The 23307-nt window shown below is 40.8% G+C and overlaps 2 protein-coding genes across 2 annotated transcripts; both read left to right on the top strand.

Annotated features, from left to right (window-relative positions):
• Positions 1-4812: 4812 nt before the first annotated feature.
• Positions 4813-9338, top strand: LOC108146621 (transcription factor SOX-14). The gene is made up of 3 exons (XM_017272665.2): positions 4813-5127; positions 5909-6509; positions 8370-9338. The coding sequence occupies exons 2-3, from the start codon at positions 5992-5994 to the stop codon at positions 8995-8997; spliced, it is 1146 nt and encodes a 381-aa protein (XP_017128154.1). The 5' UTR covers positions 4813-5127; positions 5909-5991; the 3' UTR covers positions 8998-9338.
• A 7530-nt stretch (positions 9339-16868) lies between these two features.
• Positions 16869-20377, top strand: LOC108146625 (fat-body protein 1). The gene is made up of 2 exons (XM_017272670.2): positions 16869-17054; positions 17114-20377. The coding sequence occupies exons 1-2, from the start codon at positions 16964-16966 to the stop codon at positions 20167-20169; spliced, it is 3147 nt and encodes a 1048-aa protein (XP_017128159.1). The 5' UTR covers positions 16869-16963; the 3' UTR covers positions 20170-20377.
• The last annotated feature ends 2930 nt before the right edge of the window (positions 20378-23307 follow it).

Here is a 23307-nt window from a genome sequence, read left to right as displayed (position 1 = left end):
TTTAAATGTATTTAAATTCTACACTAAACACACACAAAACTAAACAAGCAAAATAAACACAAAATATATACATCAGAAGCCAGAAAAAAATAAAAAAAAAAAAATAAAAGACGCATTGTCATAAGCAGCAAACTGTTTCGTTTTTTTTTTTTACTTTTAAGGGGAGTGGAAATGCTAAGGAAAGACGTTTATAAAAAGTGGCAAGCAAAGTCTTTGGAAAACCCCTTACTTGAAATTAAAGTCTTACTGTCTAGCATTATAAAAAATTAAAAAAGTCTAATTATTATATTAAATAAATTGCAAAACTTAAAAAAAAACTAAGTCCGTCCAATTAAAAATAAAAGGGACAATGAAACGTTGTGGCCTCATTTCGAATTATATTTGTGTAATTAATTACAGACGGAGACTGAACACAGAAAGCTTAATTACAGCTTGATTGTTACCCTGGGGGGTGGGTGTTTGGATGTGGGCGGCTGGCAAAAGTCAAGAGTGCTAAACGCTTCCTAATGACGGCAACTTCCGGCCAATCAGGTTGACAAAATGCAGCAGAGCAAACTGAATTGCTCAAGGAGCCGCAGCAACTTAACGTTCAAGTTTGAACCTCGGGCGAAATTACCGTTGGCCACTAATTAATGGGCGCGCGCAAGTTGAGGTGCAAAAATCCAAGTAAATTTAATTAATTTTACGCTCTCTTAAGCGCCGGCAATTAGCGGTAATTGTGGGAGTCTCTGATTTTGGGGGTAGGCTTAGTCCAAAGAAAGTTGTGGCTGAGGCTATTTCTAGGTAATTTAGGAAGATCCCTACCGATTTAATATAATTGCTAAGCTTCTTGCGCCACTTGCTGGAGTTCCTCGTCGCCGTCGGCAGGTTTTTTTTTTATTTGGAAAGTGAACCGCCGTTTGGAAAATCTGTCATTCTGTAAATTTTCCGACTAAATCGGTAAAATTTTCCACTTTCTGATTCCACTTCAGAATTTACATTTAAATTTTGAATAGCGCACCTAGCGGACTATTTTTGAGACTTCTTATTGTATTAACAGCGCCATCTACCAATACTCTGTTGCTGATTCTAGCACTAGATGACGCCCCACTACCGCTGTAGAAATCGTTCGTAAGATTCATGTAAAATTCGCAGGTCACAAATGCCTCCGCAAGATGTCGCACTTGTTTGTTAAAAAATTCAATACAGTGTTCATTCGCTACAGTATTAATTGAGTTGGAGGGAGTTTAATTAAAAGATTATTTAAAAATGAGCTGGCCATTTTAATAACTAAATACAACGGCTTCTTTTTAATTTTTTAACACGACAGAACACAAAGCATTTTACGGTATCATAGATATATAAAAGAAAACCTTGAATAGTCTTCCTAATTCACCCCAGAAAGCGCTACTTTCGAAATTTAAATGACTGAAAATCAATTAGGTCAAAGGATATCATAATAGAATATCCTTCGTTGGCATCAAATTCTAGCTGAGCAATTGTAATAAACTGTACGAATTCACTATCTTCAGCCCTTAATTGAAATTTAGAAAAGTTTTCAGATTTCTCTTCCAGTTACATCAGCTCATAAAACTTCTTCTGCAGTTGGTCGTAATATTTTATTTAACTCTGAATTTTCTTTCTGCAAATTAATAATAATATCTTGTTGGTGTCTTGCATTTCCTGCACTTATTATTATATCTAACTGTCAAAAACAAATTGTAATGCAGCCAGACCGAGTAAAGAGATTACGGCTTTACTGGATCTTAAAATTAAATTTTTGATAATAGTTTGAATTGGAATTCCGGAGATCAGAAGTCCAAAAAGTAAGGAAGCTTAAAAAACATTTGTAAAGGTGTCCATGTGACCAACTATTTTAACCTTTCTCCAGTGCCACCCTTTTTTCTTATCAGCCTCCTCATTCGACTGCTTTGCATTTGGCCTTATTTAAAACACAAATCACGATTAGCGCAACCACATTTCCTATTTTTGGTCCCTCAAACCTAAGGGAAAGAAGGCGAACAAACGAGATAGAGAGACAGAGGGTCTGCTCGAATATGCAAAAAATTTGTGCCACGTTGTGCCGCTAAAATCCCCTCCATAAATTATTGCAACTAAACGCAACCAAACAATGCTGCGATGGTCTATGGTGGGTTCACTCCAAAAACACCCAAAATTATGACTGTAGGGGGGAGGGAAAGTGGGGAATGCGTCGGTGGGTCAGTGCTGAGGATCTAGCCAAAGCATTTCCAAGCCATGATATTAAGTCGCTAAATTATATTAAAAAAAATAGGATTTACCAATTATGTAGATGAGCTTAAATATACATAGGGATTTTTCCTTTCGTAAGGCTCTTTTAAATTGATTAAAAAAGTAAATTAAATTTAGTATTTAAATAAGTATAAACAGATGTAAATCTTTACACAAATTTTGCGATACCGCTAAAGCGAAATTTTTTCTACAGGTATTTTTATTATAGCTGAAATTTTGCTTAAATATTGTGTTGGAGTATTTAATTTGTTAGGCTTTATTAAAGTTAACACGAAGCTTACCAAATGACCCCAACTTTATTGAAGTACGCTATTTTATTAGCTATTTATTCCACAGATTAAAAATCCCTGAGTGGGAGGTACCCTCAGCTAACTATGATTTCTACTCCCGGCACATTCTGCTCTTTATTGTGCTGGGAGATGACCGCATAATAGGGACTGCCATAATGTCCATTAAATGGGAACAAATGAAGAAATGTCGGGGTCTCCGAGCCAAATATCCTGCCGTTCCAACGGAGTGAGCTGCTCTGCCAGCCGACGATAAGGGGCTCTTTCTTCCTATTCAGGCATGTCCTCGCCAAGGACCACCAGTTGCTGGCGCCTTTGTTTTGTATCCGTCTGTTCTGGCTTTTGGCCAATAAAATGCATTCAATTCGCATGCAAAACAAAAAGCGATAAAAAACGCGTCACCATTGAGAACGCTTCTAAGCAGCGACCCCACTCCCCGGTCTTCTCTTCCCGGAGCATTGTCTACGCCATTGGTCCAAAGCGCCTGAAATCGACATGCGCGCACTTTCAAGGGTGTGAGGGGGTGGTCGAGGGTGTGTTGTGGGGGGTGTTGGGGGTCTGGGGGCACACACACATTCCTAGAGCGCTGCCATTTTTATGGCAGTTCGATGGTAAAGGGGAGAGCTCACCAAATGCGTTTCCTACTTAGCATTTGTTTTGCTGAACAAGTGAAGGGCAGAGGTACTGAGGGGGGTTGAAAGGAGGGTTGGTTGGAGGGGTAAATTGGGGGTGCGGGGGCTCAAAACTCTCCAAAAGTTACGACCACTTGGAGAGCGACGCCTGCGCAAAACAAGCCCTTCGGAAGATATCTTTTTATGGCGCCAACAGTTGTTTTTTTAAAAATGATAGAGGAATGCAGAGCAGAAGACTTAAATATGTTTCAATACTAACAATTGTAAGCATCAAGAAAAAAAAAAAACAAAAGTTTGTTTGCTCTGTTTTCATTTAACGGAAAAGTCAATCGATAACTTAATAATAAAATTAAAATGATGTTAAGTAGGTTAAAGCTTAAGAGTTCTAGTTTCCACTGAAAAAAATAACATAAGTCCTGCATAGGTCTGTTCACTTATTTGAAATTAATATTTTGAGCTTCAATTAAATCCAATTAATTTCTACCGAAAAATGATAGTAACATCAATATTAATAAAGTAACTTATTTGTGTGACACCCGTCGTGTTACATATTTTTATGTTTACATTACACTGTAAACACTAGAAAAGCCTTCTAATTTCCAAGTATTCCGCAATAGAAATGCTCCCTTAACTGAACGATGAACACTGTTATTATAAAGGTTGTCATTTATAAAAAATTTTAGCAATCTGCTTTAATGTTGTTCTATTAAGGGATCATTTTATGGTTGCAATTATACAGAAACCGATATAAGAACAACAACAACGAGAATTGGGAACTTCCTGTGTGTACGATTTGAGTGGAAAGCAAGGGGCAATTGAGCGACAATGCCAACAAAAAAGGGTCAAGCTTACCGGCAGGAAAGTTTGTCCAAAACATACCAAATGAGCCATCGATCTATTTTGGGAGCAGTCAATTCACAGAGATAAACTTGGTTAGTTCTAGTGGCATCTTACATTCGGTGACTTTACGAAAACCAGCAATTAAGTTTTAAAAAGAATATTAAAACTTTTCAAAATATTATAATAGCATCTGAAACTTAAAGTCACAGTTTGGTTTATAATATAAATTTTATATAGACACATAAATCCGATCCTCTAGGCAATTTAAAATTTTTACTGTTTGTCTTAACAAAAATAATAAGACAAATAAAATATATTTATCATACGTAAGAGATCGAAAAAAACCCAGATACCCAGAGATATTGCAGTGATGAAATGCTAAAGGAGCAGAGTTCGGTGAAGAAGAATGCAAACATGGACACAAAACCGAAAACAAACGCGAGACAATCGTCAACAAGATACAAAACGCAGATACAAAGATACAAAAGCAGCAGCAGTGGATTTTTATCACTTAGCCGCCACGTTGACGCGTCCTCCGAAGGTGTAAAAAACTCTACAAAAAGAGCTCTCTCTCTCTATCTATCGCTCGCACTGCCTCCCTTTCTCGCTTGCACTTGCTATCTCCTCTGTCTCTCTTTCACTCTCTCCCTCCCACTCGGTCCTTTTTTGGCGGCAGCGACGCAGCAGCGACCAACCACTACAGAGACACACTTCTTCTTGCCCCTTTTTGTTGCCTTTGGTTTGTTTGCCGTTTTTGTCGCAAGTTTTCGAATGTGTTTTCAAATCTAAATTGTCGCGCACTCGAAACGGACGCGTTGCGCTCGGCTAACGGTGAATGTGAATGGCAGAATAACGGTTAAGATACTACCCACGCTCGTGAATCTTAAACTGTTAAAAAACAAATATTTAAATATCGTTTTTGTGCATTTGTGTATTTAAAAGAGCTTGCACTTCGATCAACAATTGAGATCTGAATAAACTTTACTAAAAAACTGTTGATCGTATTTAAAATTCTTGTGCAATTTAAATGTTAGTTAAGTGACATGTTTCTAATGGAATACAAAAATAAGGTTTTTAAGACAAAATTATAAAGAAAAGAAGCAACTGCTTAAATCAAGGTGAGTTTGAATGTTGCCTTAATCAACATTTTAAGCGAGGGCTTTGGGTATACATAGGTAAATACAACTGATTGTCGATCATCAACAATCGTAATTTTTACCAACAGCAAATTTAAATATTTATGTAAGACATAAACAACAAATAAAGGGTTATTGATATCTTAACTTAAATTAAAATTTAATACATTATAATAGTAACGTCAATTTGTTGCAAACAAATGGAAATCGAAAATACATATGTACCTCAATAGGCAGTTTCATATTCCAACTTTAAAAAACACAGCGTTTAGTAAAAAATGTTTATGATGTATGTTATCTTGTTAGGCTTAGAAAGGTTTAATTTTAATAATCGACCATTTTTTTTGTTAGCTTTGTTTACTTTATTTAACTTTAAATATATTAGAGCCAATTTTTCTTCAGCGGATGCTTAGGATAATTATAAGCATGTACATTTCTTAAAGATCATGTTAAGCTTGAACATCTTTTAAGGGAAACCCCAAAATTTGGAAACCAACCACTTGGTTCCGAAATCCGGTTTTGAAAATATATCAAATGTTTGCTTTGATTTGTCATAAAACCGAAATGCAGACTTGAGTCCCCCTTAAGCACATATTCAATGGGGTAAAAGAGACTCCATTGTGATTTTTTTTTTTTTTGTGAACTATTTGCAGTCTTTACCCCCACGAGAGGTTCAATTAAATGACTCATGCAGGGAACAGCAGACAGAGTCCCCAATCTAACAAGGTATATCTATTGAATACCATTTCCGTTGGCATTTCAGAGCTCGAGGAGCAGCAGTACCACCTGATAATTACCACCTGCAACCCCATCGGAGTCCCATTGGAGTCGAAGTGCCCCCGAATCATGACGAGCATCTCGGCGCTGCTCCACCGGAGCCACAGCCACAGCAACGGGTACACGAGCAGCGGGAGTAGCAATCACAGCCACAGCAGCAGTCTTTCACCGCAGTTGCCCGGCATCAGTTTGGGTTTGGGAATGGCCAGTGGTTTGGGACTGGGAGCGGGAGTGGGAACGGGAAACAGCACCCCACCACCGCCGCCGGCTGACCTCGCCATTCCAGCAGCGGCTCCTCCGCCCGTGGCTTCCAAAATGCATCACCACCATCATGCCAATTCGAATGCCAACCCCCACTCCCACTCACACTCCCACTCCAATTCAAATTCTGGATCCCATCACAGCCACGACCACATTAAACGACCAATGAACGCTTTCATGGTCTGGTCGCGGGGGCAGCGCCGCAAAATGGCCCAGGACAATCCCAAAATGCACAATTCCGAAATATCGAAGCGCCTGGGCGCCGAGTGGAAATTGCTCACCGAAGGACAGAAGCGTCCATTCATCGACGAGGCAAAACGATTGCGGTAAGTACTGTTCACTGAGGTCTGGTTAAAATACACTAAGAGAATAAGCGCAAATACTTGGTTTTCCACCTATTTATAAGGTGTAAGGATAGAAGGTGTTATGAAGAAGGATTCATTTCAAGCAAAATGTTATGAATTTGAGAAAATTCTGTGAAATACACAATCCGTTTGGACATTTAATTAAAAGTAGGTAGTAGAGAATCCTCAAACGGAAGCTTTTGAAATAACTTTAAAAAGTTAGTCACCGTTTGTTATCTAATTTTAATATTCCATATATAGTCCCATTACTCAAACAGGCAAATTAAAGTGAGGTTGTAAAAACAGTCTGAGGCAACGAGTTAGTTATCTAAAAAAAATCTGAGACAAAACCCACTCCGGGGTATAGTGATTAAAAATATCCCTAGTTAAAATATGGTTTTTAAAACCCCACAACAATAAAATTCTGGTTTTTCCACTAATCTGAAACTTTAGTTTGCTAGGTTCCTTATATGTTATGGAGTTCTAAAAAACGACCATTAATGAACAAAATAGTTGTTTTCTTTCTGTGTGGTGTTCAGTCAGAAGCAGAGGGTTGAGGGTGGATGGGAAATTGTATCTTGGTTTCAGTTACGGTTTTCCCAGTCGGCAACTCATTCTCTCTCGGTGCCGCCTGGCCACAAAATTTGATCGATTAGCTAAGACAAAGGCTCCCTATTGTGAGGAGCTTCTGCTGCATTGTAGAGCTCTGCAGCCGGGGATTGTGTCCGCTCTGCTTAGTCAGAATTTCATTGGCACTGGCATATCTTGGGTAAACATTTCAATTGAAGTTGTCACACAAAAGGGAGACGACACGTCGCATTTTGCTTCTTTTTTGTTTAACCCCTTTGAGCATACTCTACCGTAGGAGTGTTAAACCCTTGAGCTTTGGATTGGCTTAATTCATATATCAGTGGGGATTAACTATGCGTACAGAGGGTTCGGAAATATCCTCAGTGTTTTTCTTTAAAAGTATATAGTTATAAGAAATATTAATAAAACTGTTTTCAATACAATTAAAATAAGATTCAGGTTTAAAGTGGTAAAGAAAATTGCTTTTATCAACTCTTAATTTTGAACGAGTGCTTTAACATTTAAAAATGTTTATTATGAAGGGCAACTAATTTTCTACGAATTATATTTTTCTGGCCTTAACAATAAAAAAACAATTCCCTATCTTACAAAAAAGTGTGCAACCTTCTTATTATTCTACACCTACCAAGATAGTGACGATGACGAACCTCTGTGTTTGCACTGTCATAATCCTTTTATTGATTGGATTGGCCTGCCAAAATGGAAATGTGAAATTTTATGTACTTTTTATGACATTTATAAATGAGCAGGGCTCGTCTGAAGGGGCTTAAACTAATGGCCATTCGGGGTTTTCAAGCGAGCATATCGAATGAAAAGAACCAAAAATTCTGTTTAAATATTTGCCAATGCGCGATGATAAGAAAAACAATATTTTTTTTTTTTCGGGACCCGCGATAACGCAGACATAACTGACCAAAGTAAAAGAAAACAAAATAAAGAAAAGAAAAGCGAAAGTAAAACAAGATGAGAAGACCCAAACTCACCTTTTATCAGGTTTTATCGTTTTGTCAAACAAATGTCAACAATTGCGCATTGTTGCAGCTGGGAAATCGAAGTTAAAATCGGAGTGGGTTCTTCTTTGCTAAATACACAACATAAACTTGTGCATTTTGTGGCTCTATGTGTGTGGGTTTATGGAAGGGTTCCGCTCCTCTTGGGGTTTACGACCAGAGATGGCTGGCTTTATGATATCATCAAAGTTTAAATCGTTCGATCTTTTGATCAGTGTTCCAACATTTGCTCAATTTACAGGGCCCTGCACATGAAAGAACATCCCGACTACAAGTATCGACCACGTCGCAAGCCCAAAACGCTAAACAAGTCACCGGTGCCAGGTGGAAATAGTGGACCTGGAGCTGGTGCTGGTGCTAATGGTGGAGCCAATGGCAATCCCGGTTCGGGAGGCCCAGGATCGGGTGGCTCCCCAAAGGACATGCAGCCGCAGCTGTCGCCTTTGGGTCAGTCACTGCCCCACCTCCATGGACATCCCCACCAGCCTTCCTACCCGACGCACCATCCGCACCACCCGCATCCCCATCCACATCACGTGCAGCTGGCCGCCGCCACGCTGAGCGCAAAGTACGGATTCGGATCGCCGCTGGAGCTGTCCCTGCCCCGCCTGCCGAACGCCTTTCCCGGCCTCGCCCACTATCCGCTGGACCCCACGCTGGCCCTCGATCTGCAGGCCCGCCTGCAGGCCATGTACGCCGGCTCCATCTACCATCCGTGGCGGTACCTGCCGCTGATCAGTCCGGAAACACCGCCCTCCCCGCCCAGCAGCAGTGGCACCGGCATCTCCTCCTACGGCTGCGTCAAGTCGGAGAAGTCGTCCCCAAACGGGGTGGTGGCCAACACGGCCAGTCCGCCCAACATCATTTGACCGACTCCATTGCGCTTCGGCGCCGGCACCACCACCTCCTCCTCCTCCGCAGAGCATGTGGTTTAGGATTGCTCACCACCAAGGGAGTCCACACTATTCCCAGAGGATCCATCACGGAATCGGCCACTTGGTCACCCCGCCCCGCAAGTTAAAAGTCCTAATGTTAGAACCTAGTGTTAGTCGAATATTTGTGCGTGTCTTCAGTTTCAGCTCTTACAAAAGCGTAATTTAAAACAGTTTCTAAAGATTTTGTAAAATCTCGAATGAGTGGACTTTCAAGACTTTATTTAAAATTGAATCCAACCTCAATAAAATTAATTTAAATAACAACCTTCTTGCAGTTAGCACTTTTTATTTTAAGAACATCAATTATCATTCAACATTTAATTTCTTAAATATTTAAAAGAAATTTGTTGACATTAAAAATACCAAATTAATCCATTTCAAAATTTGTTTTTATCTATATTTATTTACCTAAACTTTAATTTTTCTGTTTATTTGTTAATTAGGTTCATCAAATTGTTTTATAACCAATAAAATTTTCTTTAAAAAGCAATTAAGTCTGAGTTAATATATTGTTGATTAATTAAATCTAATTAGTCCGATTTCATTTTCAAAAATCTTTGAATTAATGCATTGATTTAAAATACATTTTAAATGATTTTACAAACTTTGTTATCAAATTCCGGAACCCACAGTTGCTTTTTAAGTCTTTAGTGCATTAGATTTGTTAAGGCATCGAGAACATGTCGATTTTTTTGTAATATATGATTATAAAACTATACTTTAATGTGATAAACGAAAAAGAGCAGAAAATTAATTAAAAACTGTGAGAAAATAAACGATTTTTAACTAGCGCACCAGACGCATTGCACGGCAATTCAAGAAAATATATATAGTGCTATGGGGATTGATAGCTACATCTGTACAATTGCATAGCCCCTGACTCCAAGAATCAACCAAACCTACCTGAAGACCTGATGAAAACGTGAGTGAAAATCACTACTCGCAATCTGTCAGGCGTCACTGTTAAACGCCACAGGCTTCTGAATAATAACGACAATGTTTGCTGATGCGTTGATTATTAGTTTAAATTGCCGACACGCCGCGGGGATGAATGGACGTGGATGATGGCCAGGATTGTCTGCCGTTTCCGAGGGGTGGCGATGGTCCTTAATGGGATTCCTTCACGCCCACTTGTTTAGGCGACCGACTGTGAATCGCTCACCGCTGAGGCGTGTCAATAATGCTCGGCCCAAAAACAATTGACACTTTTTTGTCGGAGGCACGGCAAAACAAAGCAGCAACCACCACTATGATTGAACTCGGGGGAGGATGGGTGGCTGGATGGTTGGGTGGCTGGGTGACTGCCTGACTGGGTGGCGGTACAGAGCAATCGCGACGGCATCGTAACCAGCTGAAAAGCCGCCCATAAAAGTCACACAAATGCCACGCTGCAACGCAACGAAACTGCTGATAAGAAGTGCCAAATACCAAGGATACCGCACCCAACTCATCCCCTTACTCCACTTGCCAATCTGCTCCTCAGAACTTCACTTGAAAAAAAATACTTTCCAAACTCAAATAGTTTTTCAGTTTAGAAAAAATTAAAAACATTTTTTAGGCTTTGTATACTAGAACTTTTGGAGATAATTGTATTTAATTGATTTACTTTTGTAAGGAATATTTTTTTTATTAAGACTAAAAACCTTTATTAATTAAAAAAAATATAAATTTGCTGAAGACTAAAAACCTTTATTAATTAAACAAATAATATGAATTTGCTGAAGGCTAGCACTCAAAAATTAGTTTTCCGAGGCACTTCCATTTCTTCTTTTAAGATTTTAATTTATCAAACAATATTTTACATGGGCTCATATACAATATTAAATAAATTTAAAAAGCATCTTTTATGTTTAAATCAATTATCATTATAGTTTAAGTTACTAAAGTTTGTTTGTTGAGTGTTGATTGCCTGCCCATTTTCACAATCACACAGACATTGTGGGGTGGTCTGTGCCTTTTGTTGCCTGCAAGGTCGTTTTTATAGTGCCACAGAAACAGTCACAGACTCGAACTTGAATAAGCATTTAATGTTTGCATTTTGACCTCACCCAAACGCAGACAAAAGGAGCTGACAGTCGCTTCCATTCTGGCCAAATCACTTGTGCGAAACTCTATGAAATGCTACAACAATATTTGCCCAATGAAATTGTGAGGGGCAGACGAGCAACCCCCAAGAGAGCAATCCATGAAGTAGTTCGACTGTGGGAACTTACAAATTGCCGAAATGCTTAACAGATCATGAAGTAATAATTGAATTAAACTGTGTTTTTAAATCTCTTTCTCATAGAAAAAATTAGTTTTAACATTCAAGTGCAACGCCAAACATAATAAGCAGTCAGATATTTGAAATTGGTGTTTTAATCTCTTTCTAGCCTCTAAATATGTTTAAAATTCAGACTTTACATTTAAATGGCAAACCAAAAGGATACTTTTAAAGATTAAGATAATGTAAACTTTAAACCAACAAAAAGTAATCCTTTGTTAAAACATTATTTCTAGTCAAAATTTAACTTCTCATAAAGATGTTAAAAGTTACCCCAAGTACTCAACACTCTAATGCAGCAATTATCAAAAAATTTAACGGGTCAACTGGTTGGGTGGGATCGGGATCCAGAAGCCAAGTCAACTGGCTATCAAAACTAACAGACACGCGCTGCACGTGCGACCCTTCGCCACTTCGCCCCTTTGCCCCTGACCTCCGACCTCCGACCCCCGATCATCAGCATCATCTCGCTATACTATACTCACTTGTTTCAAGACAAATAAAAACATTGAAAGCGAGTCAGCGAGGGAGAAAAATAGCAGAGCCAAAAACGTGTGAAATAAAAGTTTGTTTGATTTTCTTTGTGCGGAGGAAGTTGGTAGTGAAAGGGGGGGTTTGAGAGCACCAAGAATTGCGGTGACAAAAGTACACGGATAAAAATTGTGCTAGTTCCTATATTACAAATTTCAAAAGTAATTCTAACTATAATAATATATGTAGATTTAAAATTTTGTTGAATATTTTGTTTTTTTTTACCATTTACTGTACATATATCCCTTTTATTGCGGTTATCTAATAAAAAAATTTCATAGGAACTTAAAGACCTGCATTATTTTTATCTACTTCATAAACATAATTCCGATCCTAGACTTTTCGACTTTAAAATACATGCTACAATCTAAAAGTATTTCAGTTTTTAGTAAATTAGTAAATTAACTTTTAGAATATACGATTGATACAAACACATTTACCAGAATATTTTTTTCATAATCCTTTGAATTTTGTCTGTGTAACAAAAAACCAACGAATGCTGTTCCCTTTCTTTCATCAGCCAACCAAACCAAGTACTGGTATCACACTACTCGAGGCAGGGAATTTTTTGTTTTATTTGACAGGATGCTGGCGAAGGTAACCCCAACCCACTGGCTCTGTCACCACTTCCACTTCCAGTGCCAGAAGCCGACTCCACCTCCTCGAGTCCTGCCTCCATCCTTTGCTATTTCAGTCCTGGCACACTCACATCCGTTGTGATAAAAAGAAATATTTTCTTTTGGCAGCAGACTTTGGCTTTTCTTCTCCGCTCTTGGCCCAATGCTTCATTATTACTATATTTATATTTATTTGCTGTACTTTTTCTTTCATTCCGGGCCACCATTCACATTCCATTTCATTTTGCTGACTACTGACTGCTGACTGTTTAAGGTGGCCCCGAAAGACCATTACGCAAAGGATATTGTGTGGCCATGAATCAATTGGCCAATGTCCACAAAAAAAAAAAAAAAGTTATGCCCGGAAATATGTTGAACCGCCAAACTGATGACATTCCATTTGCATTTTTTAGGCTATTTCACGCCAAAAGGTCGTCGGAGGCCAGGCCAACCCACTTAATCGCATGTAATAAATTTTAATTTTTTAAGCATTTGTAAGCAGTTTTATCAGCCCAACAAAGGACGCACAGTTTTTTTTTAATGCCAAGCCAGCCGAAAAAAAGGAAAACGCGAAAAGGATATAAGATTAAGACGGCAAGGCGAAGTTGAGACATAAAAAAAAACAACGCCGAGCAAATTAGCAGCCTAGAAAGTGGGCGAAGGTGGGAGGATGCGGTTTATCACGCCCACAGCTCGTCGAACGGATTTCCGACGCATGGAAGACAAACAAAAAAGGCATTAAATCGCATTTAAGTCAAAGCGGGCGGCGACAAAGCCAAAAGCGAAACCGAATCCCAAGCACCCAAGAACGAAGCCAGAAACATCCACCACTTCGCCTTGACTTGACTTGACTCGAATCGACTCGACTTGGCTCATTCTTTTGGCCAGGAGAACAAGGACAACTGGCACTCCAGACAAGGATGTGTTCTCGTGCGGAGCATCGAGCTTATCACTTGTTGGGGTTTCTTGGTAAGGGATTTCGATTCCCAAATATGTGGAATATTATTGTGGAGGTGAAGGTAGATTCATATGGTGGTAGAACTCTTAACTGAATTGTAATTGAATTGTGATTGAAAGTATGTTATTTATTTGGCATAAGTCTTTGTTAAAAAATATGTTTAATTTGAATTATTTTATTGATATTGATAATCGCTATTATTAGTTATATACAATTTTGTATTGGTTTTAAGCAAACTGTTAGTGTATACATAATTCGAAGTCGGCTATAATTTTCCTATTTATGTTTATTTCACATTTGCACTTATTATTGTGACTATGATACAATAATTTAGTTTAATCTGAACTTCACCTCTTGTTAGAGTAACAGGCATTTAGTATTGTTATTGTTACTGTTATTAAAATAATTTAAAGTATATATATAGTTATGCCACTATGTAGAACTAAATAAAAAAAATAAATCTTTTGTACAATATATTTGTAGTTTTCAAATATTTGTAGTAAACATGCTTAAAATACACTTAAAATAAATATTAAATTAAAAAAATCTGCAAAGTTAGTACTCACTTGTTTGCGAAAGGTTAATTGCGAACCGAGATAAGGAGTCCAGGCACAATTGCCTGGCCTTGTTTTGATAGCCCAAAAAACCTGTGAGAGATTACCTCGCACGCTTGGAAACAGCGCTACTGGGAGCAACGAACGAAGAATTGCAGTTCCATATTATATTGAGTACTTCATGCTGCATCAAGGAAGGAACTTTACTGTTTTATTGGTGAATCCTGTTAAACGGAAGTCCCCAGGTTCGAGAAAAGAGCTACCCATCGGATAAAAACCAGTGCTCCATGGCTGGCAAAGTCCAGTGCTGGAATAATGCAAATTGTGGCACAATCGGCGATGGCATTACTATGCACATAAAGCGCATTCCATCCGATGTCCGAGGCCGGGAGCAATTAAAGCGAGCAGCAGTCGCCTCCGCCGTAAATGCACCGGTTCACAATGCCGGAATGGAATGTTTTTTCAGGCCGCTCACAGTGGGTGCCAAAAGGACACCCCCGTGGCACAAAGGAGCAATTAATGCGAAATTGTAGCTGCATAATTGCTGAACATGCAGCAAGGGGCAAGCGGCAAGCGGCGAGCGGTGGCATAAAGAAGCAATTAATGTCGCACAAATGCGCTTGGCATGCATAAAAATGGCAAGTCGCAAAAAAAGCGTGAAAAGTGCAGCAGTGGCAAGTAAAAATCGCTTTTACTGTCCATTTTCTGGCCAGAGTTGTAGTCTAAAGGCTGAATGCCACGCCGGAGATGCCAAACAATTGCAATTACATTAGAAAAGGCATCAGGACAGCAGCAACAATGATTACAGACAAGCCAAAATAGTGATGGTCATAATACCTATCCTATCCGAATTTAACCTATCATAATTATTTAATTATTCAAAAAAACAAAAAATGATTAATAATATTTTATATTATATATATATATTATAATATTTATATATATATATATATATATATATATATATATATATATATATATATATATATTTTCCTTAAAGAAACTTTTTACTTTATTAATAAAATTTTATTAGTAAAATGCACTAGAAAGTATCTTGTTTAGATGTACATAAGCTGATATTCTGTGATGTTAAAAAAATTATATTATACTATTATGTAAGCTTTGCAAAATCAGAAAGCCAACTTATACATTCGTTCAAAAATTGTTAATGTGAGGTGTGAATGCAGTTGCTAAAGCTGTGTTTTTAAATATAATTTAAATTGTAGTTAAACGAAATAAATATAATTTTAAATACAATTTAAGCTGTAGTTAAACGAAATAAAAGAGCTATCCATATTGTTACAAATTCATTGGTATTTTTCCTTCTTGTGTTTAGTTCATTTAAATTTGTGTAAAATACTGTCTTCAAAGTATAGCACATCCCTAAGCAAATCTAAGCTTGGGCCACCCACGTAGCGTTTTTTACTTCCGTTGCATGCCAGGCACGTTGCAAAATTGTCGCAGCGCAGACAACCAAAAAAAATGGCAACAAAAATCGTTTGGCGAACACAAAAGCCACGGACAAACGAATTGCCAATTTAAATGTGAATAGAAAAATTGCATCGACTCGTCCGCATCGCTCACCCACCCACTGCACTCCTTTATCCTTTCACAATCGCCAATCACTCACTCACGCGAACAATGACGCTGCCAAATGCTACGTGGCCTTCATTTTGTGGCTCCAACTCCGCATCTGTTCACTTTTGAGCTGCACTTGGAGGTCTATTTACATTGGCACTCTAAGTTTTTGGATTAGAAATTTTACTAGGTCTTAGTAAGAATCTAAGAGACTCGAAAATGTAGAAATGCCTTATCGAAATCAAACAACTAAACAGAACAGTTAATTTGTAACACTATTGCTTTTAAACAATTTCTCAATAAGAAGAGTATCAAATTACCACGAAAGTGTCAAAATAAAACTTATTGTTTTTTTTTTTCGGTATAGAAATAAAATTAGAAAGTATAAGTCCTTTAGTGAATTAAGAATATTTTTTCGAGTTCAACGAGATGACATATGAAATTTCATATTTTGATCTTTATTTATTGGGATATAAGGTAAATTACTGATATTTCCAAGTGATTTTGCAAACGTTTTGCCAGCATCCAATCATAAAAAAAAGCAAAGATTGGCCAAACATAATCTTATATTTTAATAGAACATTCATTTGCTAAAAAGATCTAAGCAAAGATCATTAAACATACAATAAGCAAAGCATCGTGCCAATTAATTAGCAGGGACATCAGCAATGTTAATGCATTATATTAATTTGTCAAACAGGTCACCCGTACTCGGATTATGCTGACTTTTTGCACATAAACAGGTTCATAAATTCTATTTCTTATCAGTTGTGAGTTGAATTTTTCCATGCTGAGACGTTTTCTTCCTCGTTCTTATCAGCAATGGAATTAGCATGATGAAATGCATGAATTTCATAAATATTTTAGTTTATAATTTCGCTACATATTGCAATGTGCAACTGCAGTTTGCAGATTGTTTGGTGGGCAAATCTAAATTGCCAGCAAACACGTACGGCAAACACAAAGTCAGCGGGTCAAGCAGTGGATGGCAGATCAATGAACCAATTAAGATAGATCGATGGGCTGTTGTGACCCACAAAACAGCAACCAACCGGAGTTACGTGCCCGATTTGGTCCGATTTCGGGTGCAATCTGTGACGGCAAGATCTCAACCTCAAAACAACCTTTTAATTGCATAATGAGCTGGCTGTTTTCTAGCATTCTCTGCGACTGGATTGATAAACATATTTTCGCCCCACGAAAGGCATTCAACCCAATCGGGAGTCAAGCGATAGGCCTATACGGGATGCACTTCGAAATGATGCTGATTTTGGGGTATAAAAGCTGCAGCGGAATGAGTGGAAAACACAGTTGCCTGCTGGTCTGTGTCTTAGCAAGCTAAATCCTGCCGAGTCCTTAAAGCTATACAAGTGCAGCATCAAGATCAACATTCAGTAAGATGAACAGGATTCTGCTGCTGGTGGCCTTGGCGGCCAGTCTTGTGGCTGCTGGAAGGATAACTATGAATCCGGAGCGGATTCAGGGTATTGGTAAATAGGTATTCCCCCTTAATTGGGGCACTAAAAATAAGTGGTTTCTATCCCCCCAGATCGCATGTCCCTGGAGGATCTGCAGCGCCAGAAGTTGATCCTGGATATTGTGCAGAACATTCGCCAGCCCTTGCAGCAGAACGAGCTGATCCAGTTGGATCAGGGTCTGATTGTGGACAGCCAGCGCTATCGCGGCGGCATTGATGTGGAGATGCAGCGCGTCATCGACTTGGATCGCCAGCGCCGGCTGCTGGACGAGCACCAGGTGTACTCGTTGGGTCGCTTGGAGGATGTGCAGCAGCTGCGTGGCATCTACCGCCTGCTGGTCCGCTCCCTGGACTGGGACACCCTGCGGCGGAACGTGGTCTATCTGCGCCGCAACATCAATCCGGTGCTGCTGGTCAATGCCCTGGCCCTGGCCATTCGCGATCGCGATGACACCCGCTCCCTGATTGTGCCCGCCGTCCAGGAGCTGCTGCCCGAATTGTATCTGGACGAGGAGGTGATCGAGCAGGTGCGCAGCGTGCAGCGGGAGCAATCGCAGCGACCCTCACTCATGGACATTGTGGGTCTGCGCCAGCGCACCATGAATCCCATGATGAACATTCTGATGCCCTGGCGGGAGATTCACCTGCAGATGGCTCTGCTGCGGCAACAGCAGCAGCAGAAGAACCGCCAGAATGTTGTGGGTCAGAGGCGAGTGGTGATTCAAGCCGAGAACCAGGGACAGATCGAGGGCACCTCTCTGCTCACCGATGACATTGCCCTGCGCAACTTTGTGCAGATTCTCATCCAGGAATTGGCCATGCAGGAGGATGTCACTGAGGAGGAGCGTGAGCAGTTGATCAACAGGGGGCAACAGGAGCAGGAGCACCAATGGATTGGTGATCGGTCGCAATGGATACACAGGGAGCGGGAAATGGGTCAGGATGTGGACACTGGTCGTCTGCTGCGCGTGAACCGTCGTCGTCTGCTGGAGCAGGATCAGGATCAGGGTCAGAACATCTATGGCAACCAAAGGGAGCGTTTCCAGCGTCTGCTCAACCGCAATGATGACAACGATAATGATGATGATGATGATATTCGCATGGGTCGTGTGCAACTGCAGCGTGGAATCAGCCAGGGAGGTCTCCGCATCGGAGGAGGAGTTCGTGACCTGCCCACCGTGAGTGTGGACAGCAACCGCCTGCTCCACGTGAACCGTCGTCGCCTGAATGCCATCAACCAGGAGGACCAGCAGGAGGATCAGCTTTCGGGACGCCAGCGTTTGATGGGCCTGATGAGGAGAAACCGCGTGAGTGAGGGTCGTCGCGTTGGCCAGCTGGATGAGGTGCGTCAGAACGAATGGCAAATGAAGCGTCTGCGCCAGAACCAGAACCAGAACCAGGACCAGGATGACGAGCAGCAGGACCAGATCCAGAGGCAAGGACGTCGCTTGGGTGTCCAAGATCAATTGGAGAGCGTGAGCCGAGATGATGAGCGTTTGGTGCACATCAACCGACGACGCCTCAACCAGGACATCACCCAACAGCAGCAGGAGCAGCAGCAGCAGCAGAGGACTATGCCCCGCAGAATCCACTCCATTGGCGAGGGTCGTCGTGTCCTGGGAGATCGCCTCATCCAGGATGAGGACATCCTCAAGCTCATCCGCAGCGACAACCGTCTGCAAATGATGAACGACGATGAAATCCTGGAGATGCTCAAGAGGAACCGCCAGCAGCGTTTGGAGAAGCAGCAAAACGCCAATGATGATGATGATGACAACGATGACAACGATGATGATGATGATGAGGAGCGCCGTCAGGGAGTGCGAAGCCGTCGTAGTCTGCCCAATCTCCGCCAGCAGAACAGCCGACGCAGCGAGATCCTCCTGCACAATCTCCGCCAGCTGGTGGCCCGCCTCAACCAGGAGAGCATCTCCCAGGGACAGATGATCGAGCAGCAGCAGCAGCAGTGGATCAACAATCCCCGCCTGTCGCAAAACGAGAGATACGCCCTCCGGATGAACCAAATCCGCATCGATTCGCAGCGCAACCGTGAAGTTCTCGGGCAGATTGGCCAGATTGAGCAGCGTCTGCAGGAGGTCATTGGTCAGGTGCTGAACCAGGTGAACGTGAACTCGCTGCGTGGTCAGATGGAGGATCAACGCCAGGTGGAGTCCCTGATCGCCGATGTCCTGCTGGGTCGCCTCGGCCAGGTGGGCATTCTGAACATCATCCGCCAACTGGTGCAGGACAACGCTAGCAACCGTGGCCAGCAAATCGATCGCAATGGCTTGGGCATCCGGCTCAGCGATCCCGTGGTGCAGCACACTCTCCGCCGGATCGTGAGGATCGTGGACCAGCAGCGGGAGCAGATCCTGGGCGACTACCGCCAGGAGCAGCTGCAGATGCGCGGTGTTGCCATCAACGATGTGCGCGTGGACAAGCTGCGCACCCGCATCGAGGAACATGACCTGGACCTCAGCAATCTGGTCGAGGGGCGGCAACAGGAGATTGTGGGTCGCCAGCGACGCCTCAACAACCGGGCCTTCACCATTGACATGGACATCACGGCGGATCAGGACCAGGATGCCATCATTCGCGTGTTCCTGGGACCCGGCGAGGATCAGCAGGGCAGACAGGGCGTGTCCCTGGACGAGCGTCGCCGTGATTTTGTCCTCCTGGAGGCCATCGATGTGCAGCTGCAGTCGGGACGCAATCGCATCCAGCAGCGGTCCATCGACATCCCCTGGACCAGTCGCGATGTGACTCCCCTGGGCGAGATCTATCGCCGGGTGATGCTGCAGCTGAGGGGCCAGCAGGAGCAACCGGTTGTGGGTGGTGTGGGCATCCAGGAGTTGGTCGGCGAGAACGGACGCTTCCCGCAGCACTTGCTGCTGCCGCGTGGACGACCCGAGGGCCTGCCCATGCAGCTCCTGGTGGTGGTCTCTCCGCTGGTGGAGCAACAGGAGCGCCAAATCGTTCCCGACATCAGCATTGGCATCGGATCCGCCTCCCTGCGCGATGCCCGTCCCTTGGGCTATCCTCTGGATCGTCCCATCCGCAACGAGCAGCAGCTGCTGCAGCTCTCCAACATCCACCTCCAGGATGTGGTCATCATCCAGGAGAACTAAGTCCCTCATAAGGGTGTTTCCAACAACCGCAACCGATCGACAGGCCAAGCCATCGCCCATGGACCCATCTGAAAAGACCCAAACGAACCCTAGCTTAAGTCTATCGAACCTTAATCAATTTACAATAGCAAAATGTTGAATATTCTTGTAATCGATTTATCTATATTTGTAATTAAAATCTTTGCAAGCGATGCAAACAAGCATTAAATATATGTGTTTTCTAATATTTTAGGTATAATTAATTAGGCGACAATAATAGCTAATTCAATCTTTAAATATGAACATTTAGGTTTTGGGGCTTAAGATGTTAGAGTTTAATCCAATTGTAGTTATATAATATTTCTATTTCAATTATTTCAATTCTGACAATACTTGTACAGTTCTCTGGTTGAATTCACAAAAAAGCTAATTTAAATATTTTTAAGCTTTACATTTTTCAAAAATCACACTATGTTACTTGTTTCTCAAGTGTATGGCACAAAATTACCTTATGTTGGTAACACAAAAAATAGTTTGATTTTAATCTTAACTCTTAAAAGGGATTTCACTTGGCTTGACAAACGCCTCAGTTCGCTCCATTAAAAAGCACTCCTCTTTGGGTATATATCTTAGGCATAAAAGAACTATCTATCATCTCGGCTATTAGGGGCTTCCCCAAAACTCCAATTTAGTCCTTATTGAAATTGTCACTTTTCTCGAAGAGCCCCCAAAAGTGGTAAAATCATCGTTTTATCGCTCCTCAAACCCCTTGATAAACGTTCACCTGACTGGCTTTTCTAATTTCGAAAAACAATTTCAATGCAAATTGCATGACCATCGGAGGGCGGAGTGGTGTGGCAATGTGGACCAGGGGCTAGTAGGGATTACAGGCAGCTGCCACGCCCCCAAACAATGGCCGCCCACAGAACAAGCGGATGGTAGGATGGCAGGATGGCCAGACAATGCAACGTGCAAATAGCTGGCAGGCAACCTGGCATCCTGGCATCCTGGCACTATAATAGACTTTTCTTATTCTTGCCACACAACTCAATTTGCAACAACGCCAGGGATATATACGTATCCACCTACTGCATATATATATATATATATATTTGCCATGGCGCAGACGCCCAGCGAAGCGTCAATTGCCAAATTAATTGGCCGTAAAAAATGGAAAATGAAAATATAATCACACTTTCCGTTGTCGGGCTCACGTTGTCACTCTGGTTGGCTCAGGTCCAAACGGATCCGGCTTTTAACCCTCTATAGAAGCGTTTTCTCATCAGGCCCAGGACATAGAAGCGGCTCTTAGCTCCTGGGTAATGGAGAGGGGCATTGGTGGACCACCAACCAACGAGCGGCAGACATTTCACCGCAGGCGCTTAAACGTTGCATTTTTCCAGGTTGCCCTGCACTCCCACCTCAATTTGTACCCTGTGGGATATGATTTGAATGAAGGTAACACCGAAACAACTCGTAAACAATATGCCATTACTTATGTTTACAATGTGGCCCTTTATGTAATTTATAGCTACATATTCGTTAAAAGAAAATATATTATACTTTTCTTAAAAAATATATAATTTAAAAGACTTTTTGAACTTCCTTTGGAATTTATAAAAAATGTTACAAAATAGCTAAACAACTTGCCACTAGTTTCATAAATTTATTGACTTGTAAATCTAATTTTAGAATATGTTATTCATGTAAATATTTTTTTCTATCAAGTTAACTTTTTCTCCAAGTAATTTCAGCTTAAGTTTGTGTTTATTGAAGCAATAAATTTGATTTAAAAATTATTTAAAAAATGTATGTTGTTACTTACATATAAGCACAAATCTTTATTGCCTACTAATATGATGAGTTACTTTAATATAACTTGTTTTTATTTATTAAAAATTAAGGTTAAATAGTTTAATCAACTTAACCATTTTCACCGCTCCTATTTCGATTTGCAAACAAATTTAAATAAAAAATGGCATATAAATAGTCGATCATTCTTAAGTTTCTGCTGCCTGCCTGCCTTACTTTTCGAGCAGCAAAGAATGTGGCACGTTGCATAATGGAAAAATGTTCGCACTCGACCTGATACTGTTTCCCCGACTTTTACCGCCTCAATGCACTTTCATTATCTTCGAGTGGTTTGCCGTACATTTCATTTCATTTTGCTGCCACCGCTGTTGTTGATGTGGCTTTTTTGTATTTTGTAATTTGAAATTTAAAATGTTGTTTTCCTTAGTTTGTTGTGTCTGATGAGCTGATTAGCGTTTGGTTTCTGGAGTTGGGGAATTACACGAGCTATTAGGCAGCCGCTTAATGCGAAAGTAATTATGTCTTGTTAATCAGACTGAGGCTGTGTTTGGGGCCAAAGGGTATTTAACCCGTAAGTTTATCGGCCCAACCCGTTTTTGCCCTCGTCCTCGAGTCCGAATTAAAGGTAGCTGAAAACCGAAAACTTTTGTGATTAGCGAGAGCCCCTTGCTGCAATGCAGATAGCGTCTTGAGAAAAGCCGGAGCTAGGGGACACTAAACAAAATATATCACAAAAATGTTTACTTTTAAAAAGAATGCATTTTGTATTTAACAAAAATAACACAAAACTATTTAAGTTTTAAGTTTACATAAATTTGATGACCTAAGCCCTGATTGAAATTATTTTTTTAGGGTTGACGGTAACAAAACCTGATAATAGTTGAAGTCCTTAAACATTTTTATAAATAAAAAAAATTAAACAAAGGTAAGCTTTATTTAAATTTGATTTTCATTTGTGTTGTTACATCGAGTCCTAAATATTATCGGGATATACATTTACATAATTATTATTATTGTAGATACTATTCTAGAAATAATTTTGACAAAAATAGGTAATGGCTTTGTTAGTTGTTATTTAAATTTACTTTTGAAATGGTTTAAATTTTGTGGTTATTTTTGACTATTTTCTCTGAGTGCTCTTGAGGCGGAAACGCTCGTATAATTTATGTTCTGCCTTGGCGCTCTGGCAACGGAAATGCCGTCGCGTAGTTTTGCCGCGCCTACAAACTCCTCCTGATGTTTGCCAAATTTCATAGCATACTATTCAGCGGCAAAACTTTTTGGCACGCAAATTAGCGGCCACGTTTGTTTCGCTTAAGGAAGTGGCAGGAGGCATGTTGCGAAACT

Source organism: Drosophila elegans, unplaced genomic scaffold (genome assembly GCF_018152505.1).
Source record: "Drosophila elegans isolate 14027-0461.03 unplaced genomic scaffold, ASM1815250v1 contig_208, whole genome shotgun sequence".
Lineage (NCBI taxonomy): Eukaryota > Metazoa > Arthropoda > Insecta > Diptera > Drosophilidae > Drosophila > Drosophila elegans.
The sequence above is the reverse complement of the archived record's forward strand: the minus strand, read 5'-3'. Positions and strand labels throughout refer to the sequence as shown.

Excerpts from the sequence above, each read along its gene's own strand:
- LOC108146621 (XM_017272665.2), top strand. The coding sequence starts at position 5,992 with ATGACGAGCATCTCGGCGCTGCTCCACCGGAGCCACAGCCACAGCAAC. Across the intron at positions 6,510-8,369 it reads GACGAGGCAAAACGATTGCG|GGCCCTGCACATGAAAGAAC; the intron begins GTAAGTACTGTT and ends CTCAATTTACAG.
- LOC108146625 (XM_017272670.2), top strand. The coding sequence starts at position 16,964 with ATGAACAGGATTCTGCTGCTGGTGGCCTTGGCGGCCAGTCTTGTGGCT. Across the intron at positions 17,055-17,113 it reads GGAGCGGATTCAGGGTATTG|ATCGCATGTCCCTGGAGGAT; the intron begins GTAAATAGGTAT and ends CTATCCCCCCAG.